The 14,403-nt window shown below is 44.3% G+C and overlaps 1 gene segment (V, D, J or C); it reads right to left on the bottom strand.

Annotated features, from left to right (window-relative positions):
• Positions 1-421: 421 nt before the first annotated feature.
• On the bottom strand, positions 422-12,626 carry LOC133121411 (Ig mu chain C region membrane-bound form-like). The segment is given in 6 exon segments: positions 422-779; positions 1,304-1,452; positions 5,649-5,927; positions 6,961-7,251; positions 11,237-11,527; positions 12,319-12,626. Coding segments are annotated over 6 exon segments (1,308 nt in total).
• Between the last annotated feature and the right edge of the window lie 1,777 nt (positions 12,627-14,403).

Raw genomic sequence — 14,403 nt, 5'->3', positions numbered from 1 at the left:
GAATAGTGAATGTGATTGTGTGGCTCTCCAAATATGTTTTCCATTACATGCCAATATTACTACATGCCATGTTTGATTCAGAAGACATTCTCTATCAGTTATATTGATATGCATCCCACTGAGAGAAAGGTGGCTACAATTGTATTTATGCATTTCCTAATGTGACAATAAAACATAGTTCAATGCAATTTAAGTTTTATCTCTTTCAGCTGTATACAGTGACACAAACGCACGGATTGTGCGGGCTTACAGACCCTCCAGCATGAGTATGGTCTTGAAGGCACCTATCAGAGCTAGGATATTCAGCGGTTAAACATCTTGGTGGTCGTTCGATGAACGAGAAGCTCGTATTCAATCTTTTCATACTCTTCACGTTCTGTGCATGATTTGTGGAAAGGACAGGCATACATATTGATGAAGGTTTTCTCATGAAAGCAGTTTTAATTGAAGTAAAGCTACCTGTTTAAAATAAAGCTAACACTCACAAAAGAACTTAGCGTATGATCGTTGAATTTGATTGGCATGATTCCTCTGACAGACGCACACGTAACCTGATTAGTTTTCACAAAACAAGATTAAAGACGATTAAGGTTGCAGTTTAAAGCAGAACTAGACAAATAAAGAGAAGAGCTGTGAACTAAAGGGCAAATAACAATGAAAAAGAGATTCAACTGAATATCACTTTAGTGACAGTTGGTTCGAAAAACACAAAGCATTTCACCATAGAAAATGTTGGTGCCATAGGATGCATGGGGTATGTGATCCTCTTGTTATTTCATCTGTAAAAAGAAGAATATTAAAGTCAGAAAGAGCACAGACACCACTGTAATAATAATATTAATAATAATAATACAAAAGTACAGAAATTGTTAAATAAAAATAGAAACACACTTGCTGGCTGAATTAGGTTCTTTAATGCATTTGGGCCGGGGTGAGTGGGTTCTTTAATGCAATTGGGCCGGGGTGAGTGGGTTCTTTCATGCATTTGGGCCGGGGTGAATGGGTTCTTTAATGCATTTGGGCCGGGGTGAGTGGGTTCTTTAATGCATTTGGGCCAGGGTGAATGGGTTCTTTAGTCCTTAATATAAAAAATGAAGAGGAAAGCCACTGTATACTAAAAAAAAAAAAAAAATTAATACCTAAACAATACACAGAAGGTTACAGAACACACACCGGCTTAATAAATGCAGACCACTATCATTGCAAAGTATACAGTGGCTTCCCTCTTCAATTTCTTTTGCATTTTGGACTTTTACCTTTTGGGAACCCTATTTTCCACTTTTTTGTGTTCTTTAGCCCTTACCATCACTAATGTCACAGAGATGCTGTAGAGGAGGGTGATGAGGAAGATGACGAGGAAGGCACAGGCCGTGTTCCAGATGTCCTCGGGGCTGTCTACGGACAAGGGCTCGTGCGTGTTCTCATTGAAGTACTCGTTGTCTGAGCTGATCTCTTCAGGAGAGGGAACAGCAAGAAATGATGACAGTGCTGAGCGATCAGTCAGCAAGGGCAGCTAATATCACCCCTCTAAGATACTGATAATATTACATAAGGCTAACCATACTGTGTACTGGTGGTCCTCACTCACTATGGGGCGACATGGCTCAGGCAGTAAGAGCAGTCGTCTGGCAGTTGGAGGGTTGCCGGTTCGATTCCCCGCCCGGGCTGTATGCCCGGGCATTCCCTGAGGATGGCACCCCACTTATCCTCCTGGGAGATTTCAACATCCACCTGGAAGCCTCCCAGTCTGCTGCCTTCTTACCACTACTTCACTCCTTTGACCTCTCTCTGCAGCACTCTCCCCCAACTCACAAGGCTGGAAACCTTCTCGACCTGATCTTTCTGAGGAACTGCTCCTCTTCTAACCCCACTGTTACCCCTGTACACAAGTCGGATCACCACTTCATTTCCTTCTCCATCCCCCTCTGCCTCCCTCCCCTTCTCTCACCCCCACTGTTTCTGTCTGATGTAACCTCCGCTCTCTATCACCCTCCTCCCTTGCCCCCAGAGTCACCGCTTCCCTCCCTCCTCTTGAATCCTTCTCCAAACTACCCACTGATTCCGCATCTTCCACCCTGCTTTCCTCTCTCTCCTCAGGCCTTGACTCTCTCTGTCCTCTTGTCTCCCGGCCTGCTCGATCCTCCCCTCCCAGCCCATGGGTTTCTGACCTTCTACGTTCCTCCAGGCCCAGCCTACGTGCAGCTGAGAGGAAGTGGAGGAAATCAAAAGACCCATCGGACCTGTCTTCCTACCAGTCTCTCCTGGCGGAATTCTCCTCCCCTATTACCACTGCCAAAAGAAATTACTTCCAAACAAAAATCCAGAACTCCACTTCTAACCCTCATCATTTTCTCCTCTCTCCTCAGCACACCTCCCCCACCTCCTCGCTCACTGCTAATGAATTTGCGGTATTTTTTGATGAGAAGGTTGCAGATATCTGCAGCACCTTCGCGACCACCACCACTTCTATGCCTGCCTCCATTTCTGTGTCTGCCCGTTGTTTCTCCTCTTCCTGTCCCCTTACAGATGCTGATGTGTCTCACCTCCTGCTCTCCCACCACCCTACTACTTGTGCCCTGGACCCCATCCCCTCAAACCTCTTTCAGGCAATCACGCCTGAAATCCTCCCGTTTGTCACCTCCCTTGTTAACTCCTCTCTGTCCTCTGGCTGCTTTCCCTCATCATTCAAGAGGGCCTACATCACCCCGCTCCTAAAGAAACCCACTGTAGACCCCTCCTGCATTCAAAACTACCGTTCCGTATCTCTCCTTCCTTTTCTATCCAAATCCATTGAACGAGCCGCCTCCAACCAACTCTCCTCCTTCCTCTCTCAGAATAACCTACTGGACCCCCACCAGTCCGGCTTCAGACCTGGCCACTCGACGGAGACTGCACTCCTCTCTGTCAACGAGTCCCTTCAGGCTGCACAAGCAACCTCTCTCTCCTCTGTTCTGATCCTTCTTGACCTCTCTGTGGCGTTCGACACGGTCAACCACTCCATCCTCTTAGCCTCCCTGGCATCTACAGGGATCTGTGGCACAGCCTTAGAGTGGATCCAATCTTATCTCTCTGGCCGGTCCTCCCAGGTGTCCTGGGCTGGAGGAGTGTCAACCCCTCGCCCCCTTGTTACAGGAGTCCCCCAGGGCTCAGTCCTCGGGCCCCTCCTCTTCTCCATCTACACAAGATCCCTTGGCCCCGTTATCTCTGCTCATGGCATCTCCTATCATTGTTATGCCGATCACACCCAACTCTTTCTCTCCTTCCCTCCATCAGACACACAGGTCTCTACCCGTATCTCCACCTGCCTGAGAGACATCCAGAGCTGGATGGGCAACCACCATCTAAAGCTCAACCCAGGTAAGACGGAGGTGATCTTCATCCCTGCTTTAACCTCTCCCTTCTCTGATTTCTCCATCTCACTAGGGGATACCACAGTGACCTCATCCCCTCGTGCAAGAAACCTTGGAGTGGTGATGGACAACAGGCTGTCCTTGTCCAAGAACATCGCTACGGTGACCCAGGCGTGCAAGTTCTTCCTGTACAACATCCGGAGAATCCGACCCTTTCTCACCACCTACTCTACTCAGCTCCTTGGTCAAGCAATGGTCCTGTCCCGCCTGGACTATTGCAATTCTCTGCTGGCTGGCCTTCCAGCATCTGCCATCAGACCCCTACAACTCATCCAGAATGCTGCAGCCCGTCTGGTATTCAATGTTCCCAGACATTCACATGTCACCCCCCTGCTCAGCAACCTCCACTGGCTGCCTGTTATGGCTCGCATCAAATTTAAAACTTTGGTGCTCACATACCAGGCAGTTAAAGGATCAGCCCCTGTATATATTCAATCCCTTATAAAGACCTATACACCAACAAGACCCCTCCGTTCTGCCACTTCGTGCCGTCTGGCGCCTCCCCCTCACCACGCCTGCACTTCACGCTCACGACTGGTGTCTGTCCTGGTCCCACGGTGGTGGAATGACCTCCCGGTGGATGTCAGAATGGCAGAGTCTCTGACCTCCTTCAAGCGCAGACTGAAGACCCATCTCTTCAGGCTACACCTTTCCCTCTCCAACTCACAATCACCGTGATTAGCCTTAGACCGTAATGGCACTTATGTATAGATATCGTTACTTCAATAGGTATTGTTGTTTTTATTGGCTGTTGTATTGTTGTCTTCTAGCTGCCAACTGTGGTATGCTAGTTTGAAAGTTGATTGTACTCTTCAAGGGTTCTGATTTTCTGTATGTTTACACTAGTACTCGGAACAGTACTGTCCTCTCAGGTCCACTTTTGCACTTGCTCTTGTGTTTGATTTGCACTTTGTTGTACGTCGCTCTGGATAAGAGCGTCTGCTAAATGCCACGTAATGTAATGTGTCGAAGTGTCCCTGAGCAAGCCTAACCCCCAAATGCTCCTGACGAGCTGGTCGGTGCCTTGCATGGCAGCCAATCGCCGTCGGTGTGTGTGTGAGTGTGTGTATGAATGGGTGAATGAGAAGCATCAATTGTACAGCACTTTGGATAAAGGTGCTATATAAATGCCAACCATTTACCATTTGGTCCTGGAGAGCCGCAGGGTGCGCTGGCTTTTGTTGTTACTCAGCACTTCATTGATCAATGAAATCAGTCGATTACGCAGTTAACGCACCTCACCTGGTTTCTCGCGTCTAAAGTGGTTGTTGTATTTCAAGGTGAAACCAAAAACCAGCAACACCCTGCGACTGTCCAGGACCAGGGTTGGCCACCGCTGCCTCAGAGTTAGGAACCTAAGACCCACTCTACCCTCTATGCCACTCTGCTGCGGTATGCTCTGGGTCTCAGAAAGGGGTGGGGTGCATGTGGCTGTGTAATAGATATTGGGAAAGGGGTGTGATCAAGTACCCCCCAACACACTGCTACTACGTTGGGCATGGTTCTGAAAATCTAGCAAAAAGAAAAAAAGACTGACTGAAAATGTGTTATGGCAGGGGGGTGTCCAATGCTAGCTGCTGTGGGTGCTCGGTTCTACTTATCATGGTCTCGATTGAAGATGCTGCTGAAAACAGTTCAAGCTATGTTTTGAAACAGCTGCAAACTGGTTGACTAGTTCAGGCCAGCTCCCAGCTGAACATGGTTTAATTGGTTGACCAGTTCAGACCAACTACCAGCTCGACATGGTTTAGCTGGTTGACCAGTTCAGACCAGCTCAACATGGTTTGACCAGCTGAAGCTATGTTTTGAAACAGCTGGTAGCTGGTTGACCAGCTCATACCCAGCTTGACCAGCTTAATTGGCTAAATTTTCAACCTGGTCAAGCTGGCATAGCTGGATGTTACAACAGGGGAACATCATTTGTTTATTAGTTGAATCGGGTTAATTAGTCGAAATAGTGTTGGGCAAAAAAAAAGAAAAACTGTGCCCGGCCCTTTTCATTGCATTACATGTCATTTGGATGATGCTTTCTATCCAAAGCGACTTACAGTTGTTTTAGACTAAGCAGGAGACAATCCTCCCCGGGAGCAATGCAGGGTTATGGGCCTTGCTCAAGGGCTGTGGGGATCTTATTGTGGCTACCCCGGGGCTCGAACCACAAACCTTGCGAGTCGTGTACCTTAACCACGACGCTACAGACCGCCCTTTGGCGGGGTCAAGGGGACGCGGCCAATGTACCTGGCTGGCTCTTGCTGAGGGAGAGGCTCTTGGTGGTGTGGGCCACCCTGCAGGTATACGTGGCGCCCGGCTCCCAGGAGGCCTGCAGGTGGCTCCAGAGCGTGAAGGTCCCGTCGGCCGCGCGGTACAAGTCGCTGCCGTTGGCCCCCGGCAGCTCCGTCTCGCCGTTCAGGACCCAGGTGACGTTGATGGCGGCCGGACTGAACCCGTGCACCAGGCAAACGAGTCCCCCGGAGAACTGCAGCAGGGCGGCTTGGGGTGGGGAGGGGGGCGCCGGGGCTGGAGGGGGAATGTATAGGGAGCGCTAATTTAATACCTCCACCAGAGGTGGAAAGTCTCCAAGGGCCGGAAAGTGAAAGGTCCTGCCATTTGATTCTTCCAGCCATGAACTTAGCCGTGAACCCAGCCATGAACTCAGCCATTCTTCTCACTGAAGAACTGTGCTAATAACAAATCCAGGTGACTGGGAAAAAAATAATTATAATACTGGGGAAGGCTTTTACTTTTACTGAACCTGGATTTTACACCCGTGACCCAAACTGCCACCGACTGGACCTACAGGCCCATGGAGGATGGATGTGCCCCTATGGAGGCTTAGGGCTGGTGTTTCTTCCCTTCTATTTCTCTGTAAAGTGTATGTGTGACAGTCTGTGAAAAGTGCTGGACAAATAACATTGAATTTAATTGAATTCATTCACACTTGCAGAAATATTGCAAAAGTGCCTAAAAGGGTACAAATGCTTGTTGCTGGGCCGGTTCCCTATCGGTAAATAAAATTAATAGCCATAAATATATAATTAATTCGTACATCTTCTTTGCTTGGAAAAAAATGTGTACATTACTGTACTTTCATTTGGGAAACGTGATCGTTGAAAATCTCCACTGTCACTTAATTTCTCAATTTTCACACACTTACATAGGTGAAAATATGATTGCAGACAAAGATACATCCAAGCAGAATTATCAAAGAAACACTGTCAAAGAGACAGAAAACTCCTCATGAATTCATACGGATCAATTATTTTCGATGTATTTCAATGTTAGATTACCTGTCCAGAGGTGTTTAGTTTAACCAAATAGCCCCACCTTGTGGCCACATAAGATTCTGAACATAGTGTTACCACATCTATCCCCAAGGTGGCACTGTTGTCTAAATCTAATTTAATTTGGAGTATTACTGTTGGAACATTCTGTCAGTTTTGGTAGTCTGTTTGAATACTCCATTTGTATGCATGATTATGGGATTTTTCAAAAACATGTTGGCAAGGTCAATGAAATGAGTGGTCCTTTGTCATTTTAGTTGCTTAATTACCTGTTATCGGAAAGGTCTTCCTTACAGGGCTGAAACATTTGTTTCGGACTTCACATGCAATTGACTTCATGGATTTCCATTCATCCTTGGTGAAAGTCCTGCTGTGCACAGATCCCTGAATTCTGTTCTTGGAGTCCTTAAGTTCACGATAGTCTGCTGATTCAGACTCACTCTTGTCCAAGACCCAGAAAACTTTGCTTTTGTAGGAGGCAAACACTTCACAGGTCGCTGTGAAAGCCCCACTACTTTCATCAATATTCAACTTCAGAGACGGCGAAGAAATGGGATGAGCTGAGAATACAAAATGGGGTTGAAAGCAAAATGTGCATCACATTGACATGTACACTGGCTGTTTTCTGATGTAGTTATTTATCACTGGCAGATAGGTGCCATTCCCTAAAGAGAGAGGAAGAGAATTTCACTCAGTGAGCACTTTATTCGGTATTCATTAGACTTCTTTTTTAGACTTATTAAGTCTTCTGTTGCTGCAGCCTATCCACTTAGAGGTTTGATGTGTTGTGTGTTCAGAGATGCTCTTCTGCATACCACTGTTGTAATGCGTGGTTATTTGCGTTATTGTCACCATTCTGTCAGCTTTGACCAGTCTGGCCCTTCCACTCTGGCCTCTCTTGTTAACAATGCGTTTCTGCTCACAGATCAGCCACTCACTGGATGTTTTTTTGAAAATTCTCTCCAAACTCTAGAGGCTGTTGTACGTGAAAAATCCCAGGAGATCAGCAGTTATAAAAATACTCAAACCAGCCCGTCTGGCACCAACAATCATGCCACGGTCTTACAGGTGTTCCTAATAAAGTGCTCAGTGAATGTATATATCATTTATTATCAAATAGACAGGACAAATCTCACAATCTGATTGGTTAATAGCAGTGACAATATAACCATATACCAGGGCTATGACTCGCAGTCTGATTGGCTAGGACAGGGACAGGGAGCAGAGACCTTCTTGCTGTGAGGCATCAGTGTGACCCACTGCCCTGCTGTACTGCCCCAGGACAGACCCGGGGCAAGAACATTTCTGACAATTGAACTCCATGTAAACCAGTCAGGCCGACTGCTACTTACTTCTGCAAAAGCTGGTGTTGAGCTCTTGTGATTTTGTATTTTGCGTAACTTTGCAGGTATACAATGAGCCAGAAAGCCATTTCTCAAGGTTGACGTCCACCTGGCTGGTCTGGTTGAACTTCTTATCTTCCCCCTGCATATCCCACACAGCTGGTGAACCTTCAAAACGCATGTTGTCCTCTTTCCATTCTACTGTGATCTCTTTTGGGTAAAACCCGGTCAGTGAGCAGACCAAAGTGACTCTTTGGGCTTGTGCTGGGTCACTGCTGAGCTGGTAGTATAGAGTCATACTGGGAAAGAGGGGTTCTTGAGCTGCAATGAAAATGAAAGAAATAAGTGTGAAACATTAACCCCAGTAAATGAATGAAGTACATCCATTAAATTTACTGAAATTACAAATACACAAAATACACAGGGGATTGGAGAACTCAACTTGTGTGTGTGTGTGTGTGTGTGTGTGTGTGTGTGTGTGTGTGAGAGAGAGAGAGAGAAAGAGTTTTTGTCTTTGTGTGTGTGTCCCATATTTTGTCATTAAACCATTTCTGAAATACTCAGGTGAAAATATGATTGCAGACAAAGATACATCCAAGGAGAATTATCAAGGAAATACTGTCAAAGAGACAGAAAACTCCTTATGAATTCATACAGATCAATTATTTTCTATGTATTTCAATGTTAGCTTACCTGTCCAGGTGATTGGTGTTTACTTTAACCAAATAGCCCCACCTTGTGGCCACATAAGATTTTGAACATAGTGTTACCACATCTATCCCCCAGGTGGCACTATTGTCTAAATTTCATTTAATATGGAGTATTACTGTCAGGACATTCTGTCAGTTCTGGTAGTCTGTTTGAATACTCCATTTGTATGAATGATTATGGGATTTTTCAAAAACATGTTGGCAAGGTCAATGAAATGAGTGGTCCTTTGTCATTTTAGTTGCTTAATTACCTGTTATCGGAAAGGTCTTCCTTACAGGGCTGAAACATTTGTTTCGGACTTCACATGCAATTGACTTCATGGATTTCCATTCATCCTTGGTGAAAGTCCTGCTGTGCACAGATCCCTGAATTCTCTTCTCAGAGTCCTTAAGTTCACGATAGTCTGCTGATTCAGACTCACTCTTGTCCAAGACCCAGAAAACTTTGCTTTTGTAGGAGGCAAACACTTCACAGGTCGCTGTGAAAGCCCCACTGCTTTCATCAATATTCAACTTCAGAGACGGCGAAGAAATGGGATGAGCTGAGAATACAAAATGGGGTTGAAAGCAAAATGTGCATCACATTGACATGTACACTGGCTGTTTTCTGATGTAGTTATTTATCACTGGCAGATAGGTGCCATTCCCTAAAGAGAGAGGAAGAGAATTTCACTCAGTGAGCACTTTATTCTGTATTTGTTAGACTTCTTTTTTAGACTTATTAAGTCTTCTGTTGCTGCAGCCTATCCACTTCGAGGTTTAAGGTGTTGTGTGTTCAGAGATGCTCTTCTGCATACCACTGTTGTAATGCGTGGTTATTTGCGTTATTGTCACCATTCTGTCAGCTTTGACCAGTCTGGCCCTTCCACTCTGGCCTCTCTTGTTAACAATGCGTTTCTGCTCACAGATCAGCCACTCACTGGATGTTTTTTTGAAAATTCTCTGCAAACTCTAGAGGCTGTTGTACGTGAAAAATCCCAGGAGATCAGCAGTTATAAAAATACTCAAACCAGCCCGTCTGGCACCAACAATCATGCCACGGTCTTACGGGTGTTCCTAATGAAGTGCTCAGTGAATGTATATATCATTTATTATCAAACAGACAGGACAAATCTCACAATCTGATTGGTTAATAGCAGTGACAATATAACCATATACCAGGGCTATGACTCGCAATCTGATTGGCTAGAATAGGGACAGGGAACAGAGACCTTCTTGCTGTGAGGCATCAGTGTGACCCACTGCCCTGCCGTACTGCCGCAGGACAGGCATGGGCAAGAACATTTCTGACAACTGAACTCCATGTAAACCAGTCAGGCCGACTGCTACTTACTTCTGCAAAAGCTGGTGGAGAGCTCTTGTGATTTTGTATTTTGCGTAACTTTGCAGGTATACAATGAGCCAGAAAGCCATTTCTCAAGGTTGACTTCCACCTGGCTGGTCTGGTTGAACTTCTTATCTTCCCCCTGCAAATTCCACACAGCTGGTGAACCTTCAAAACGCATGTTGTCCTCTTTCCATTCTACTGTGATCTCTTTTGGGTAAAACCCGGTCAGTGAGCAGACCAAAGTGACTCTTTGGGCTTGTGCTGTGTCACTGCTGAACTGGTAGTATAGAGTCATACTGGGAAAGAGGGGTTCTTGAGCTGCAATGAAAATGAAAGAAATAAGTGTGAAACATTAACCCCAGTAAATGAATGAAGGATATACATTAAATTTACTCAAATCACAAATACACAATTGATAGGAGCACTCAATTTGTGTGTGTGTGTGTGTGTGAGAGAGAGAGAGAGAAAGAGAGAGAGGGAAAGAGAGAGAGAGAAAGAGTTTTTGTCTTTGTGTGTGTGTGCCATATTTTGTCATTAAACCATTTCTGAAATACTCAGGTGAAAATATGATTGCAGACAAAGATACATCCAAGCAGAATTATCAAGGAAACACTGTCAAAGAGACAGAAAACTCCTCATGAATTCAGACAGATCAATTATTTTCTTTGTATTTCAATGTTAGATTACCTGTCCAGATGATAGGTGTTTACTTTAACCAAATAGCCCCACCTTGTGGCCCTATCCCTCTTGTCTAACCCCCCACAAATTATTATTATTATTTTTTAATTGCACTTATGATGAATATATGTTCAAAACAGCACTTCCTATGTATTTTCCAAGTTATGGATGTGATGCTTTGACTTGTGGAAGAACCTATGCACTTGGAAGTCGCATTGGATTAAAAGCGTCTGCCAAATGACAAAAATGTAAATGTAAAATGTTGTGGCCACATAAGATTTTGAACATAGTGTTACCACATCTATCCCCAAGGTGGCACTGTTGTCTAAATTTAATTTTATTTGGAGTATTACTGTCAGGACATTCTGTCAGTTTTGGTAGTCTGTTTGAAAACTCCATTTGTATGAATGATTATGGGATTTTTCAAAAACATATTGGCAAGGTCAATGAAATGAGTGGTCCTTTGTCATTTTAGTTGCTTAACTACCTGTTATCTGAAAGGTCTTCCTCACAGGGCTGAAACATTTGTTTCGGACTTCACATGCAATTGACTTCATGGATTTCCATTCATCCTTGGTGAAAGTCCTGCTGTGCACAGATCCCTGAATTCTCTTCTCGGAGTCCTTAAGTTCACGATAGTCTGCTGATTCAGACTCACTCTTGTCCAAGACCCAGAACACTTTGCTTTTGTAGGAGGCAAACACTTCACAGGTCGCTGTGAAAGCCTCACTACTTTCATCAATATTCAACTTCAGAGATGGCGAAGAAATGGGATGAGCTGAGAATACAAAATGGGGTTGAAAGCAAAATGTGCATCACATTGACATGTATACTGGCTGTTTCCTGATGTAGTTATTTATCACTGGCAGATAGGTGCCATTCCCTAAAGAGAGAGGAAGAGAATTTCACTCAGTGATCACTTTATTCTGTATTTGTTAGACTTCTTTTTTAGACTTATTAAGTCTTCTGTTGCTGCAGCCTATCCACTTAGAGGTTTAATGTGTTGTGTGTTCAGAGATGCTCTTCGGCATACCACTGTTGTAATGCGTGGTTATTTGCGTTATTGTCACCATTCTGTCAGCTTTGACCAGTCTGGCCCTTCCACTCTGGCCTCTCTTGTTAACAATGCGTTTCTGCTCACAGATCAGCCACTCACTGGATGTTTTTTTGAAAAATCTCTGCAAACTCTAGAGGCTGTTGTACGTGAAAAATCCCAGGAGATCAGCAGTTATAAAAATACTCAAACCAGCCCGTCTGGCACCAACAATCATGCCACGGTCTTACGGGTGTTCCTAATAAAGTGCTCAGTGAATGTATATATCATTTATTATCAAATAGACAGGACAAATCTCACAATCTGATTGGTTAATAGCAGTGACAATATAACCATATACCAGGGCTATGACTCGCAGTCTGATTGGCTAGAATAGGGACAGGGAGCAGAGACCTTCTTGCTGTGAGGCATCAGTGTGACCCACTGCCCTGCCGCACTGCCCCAGGACAGGCATGGGCAAGAACATTTCTGACAACTGAACTCCATGTAAACCAGTCAGGCCGACTGCTACTTACTTCTGCAAAAGCTGGTGGAGAGCTCTTGTGATTTTGTATTTTGCGTAACTTTGCAGGTATACAATGAGCCAGAAAGCCATTTCTCAAGGTTGACTTCCACCTGGCTGGTCTGGTTGAACTTCTTATCTTCCCCCTGCATATTCCACACAGCTGGTGAACCTTCAAAATGCATGTTGTCCTCTTTCCATTCTACTGTGATCTCTTTTGGGTAAAACCCGGTCAGTGAGCAGACCAAAGTGACTCTTTGGGCTTGTGCTGGGTCACTGCTGATCTGGTAGTACAGAGTCATACTGGGAAAGATGGGTTCTTGAGCTGCAATGAAAATAAAAGAAATAAATGTGAAACATGAACCCCAGTAAATGAATGAAGTACATACATTTAATTTACTCAAATTACAAATACACAGGAGATAGGAGTACTAAACTTTTGTGTGTGTGTGTGTGTGTGTGTGCGTGCGTGTGTGTGTGTGAGTGTGTGTGTGTGTGTGTGTGTGTGTGTGAGAGAGAGAGAGAGAGAGAGAGAGAGAGAGTTTTTGTCTTTGTGTGTGTGCCATATTTTGTCATTAAATCATTTCTGAAATACTCAGGTGAAAATATGATTGCAGACAAAGATACATCCAAGCAGAATTATCAAGGACACACTGTCAAAGAGACAGAAAACTCCTCATGAATTCAGACAGATCAATTATTTTCTATGTATTTCAATGTTAGATTACCTGTCCAGATGATAGGTGTTTACTTTACCAAATTGCCCCACCTTGTGGCCCTATCCCTCTTGTCTAACCCCCCAAAAAAAGTAAAAAAAAAGAAAAAATTGCACTTATGATGAATATATGTTCAAAACAGCACTTCCTATGTATTTTCCAAGTTATGGATGTGATGCTTTGACTTGTGGAAGAACCTATGCACTTGTAAATCGCTTTGGATTAAAAGCGTCTGCCAAATGACTAAAATGTAAATGTAAAATGTTGTGGCCACATAAGATTTTCAACATAGTGTTACCACATCTATCCCCAAGGTGGCACTGTTGTCTAAATTTCATTTAATTTGGAGCCTAACTGTCAGGACATTCTGTCAGTTTTGGTCGTCTGTTTGAATACTCAATTTGTATGAATGATCATGGGATTTTTCAAAACCATGTTGGCAAGGTCAATGAAATGAGTGGTCCTTTGTCATTTTAGTTGCTTAACTACCTGTTATCTGAAAGGTCTTCCTCACAGGACTGAAACATTTGTTTCGGACTTCACATGCAATTGACTTCATGGATTTCCATTCATCCTTGGTGAAAGTCCTGCTGTGCTCAGATCCCTGAATTCTGTTCTCGGAGTCCTTAAGTTCACGGTAGTCTGCTGATTCAGACTCACTCTTGTCCAAGACCCAGAACACTTTGCTTTTGTAGGAGGCAAACACTTCACAGGTCGCTGTGAAAGCCCCACTACTTTCATCAATATTCAACTTCAGAGACGGCGAAGAAATGGGATGAGCTGAGAATACAAAATGGGGTTGAAAGCAAAATGTGCATCACATTGACATGTACACTGGCTGTTTTCTGATGTAGTTATTTATCACTGGCAAATAGGTGTCATTCCCTAAAGAGAGAGGAAGAGAATTTCACTCAGTGAGCACTTTATTCGGTATTTGATGTGTTGTGTGTTCAGAGATGCTCTTCTGCATACCACTGTTGTAATGCGTGGTTATTTGCGTTATTGTCACCATTCTGTCAGCTTTGACCAGTCTGGCCCTTCCACTCTGGCCTCTCTTGTTAACAATGCGTTTCTGCTCACAGATCAGCCACTCACTGGATGTTTTTTTGAAAATTCTCTGCAAACTCTAGAGGCTGTTGTACGTGAAAAATCCCAGGAGATCAGCAGTTATAAAAATACTCAAACCAGCCCGTCTAGCACCAACAATCATGCCACGGTCTTACGGGTGTTCCTAATAAAGTGCTCAGTGAATGTATATATCATTTATTATCAAATAGACAGGACAAATCTCACGATCTGATTGGTTAATAGCAGTGACAATATAACCATATACCAGGGCTATGACTCGCAGTCTGATTGGCTAGGACAGGGACAGGGAGCAG

This window comes from Conger conger, chromosome 2, assembly GCF_963514075.1.
Source record: "Conger conger chromosome 2, fConCon1.1, whole genome shotgun sequence".
Classification (NCBI taxonomy): Eukaryota; Metazoa; Chordata; class Actinopteri; order Anguilliformes; family Congridae; genus Conger; species Conger conger.
Note: the sequence above shows the minus strand (reverse complement) of the source record. Positions and strands in the feature narration are given on the sequence as shown.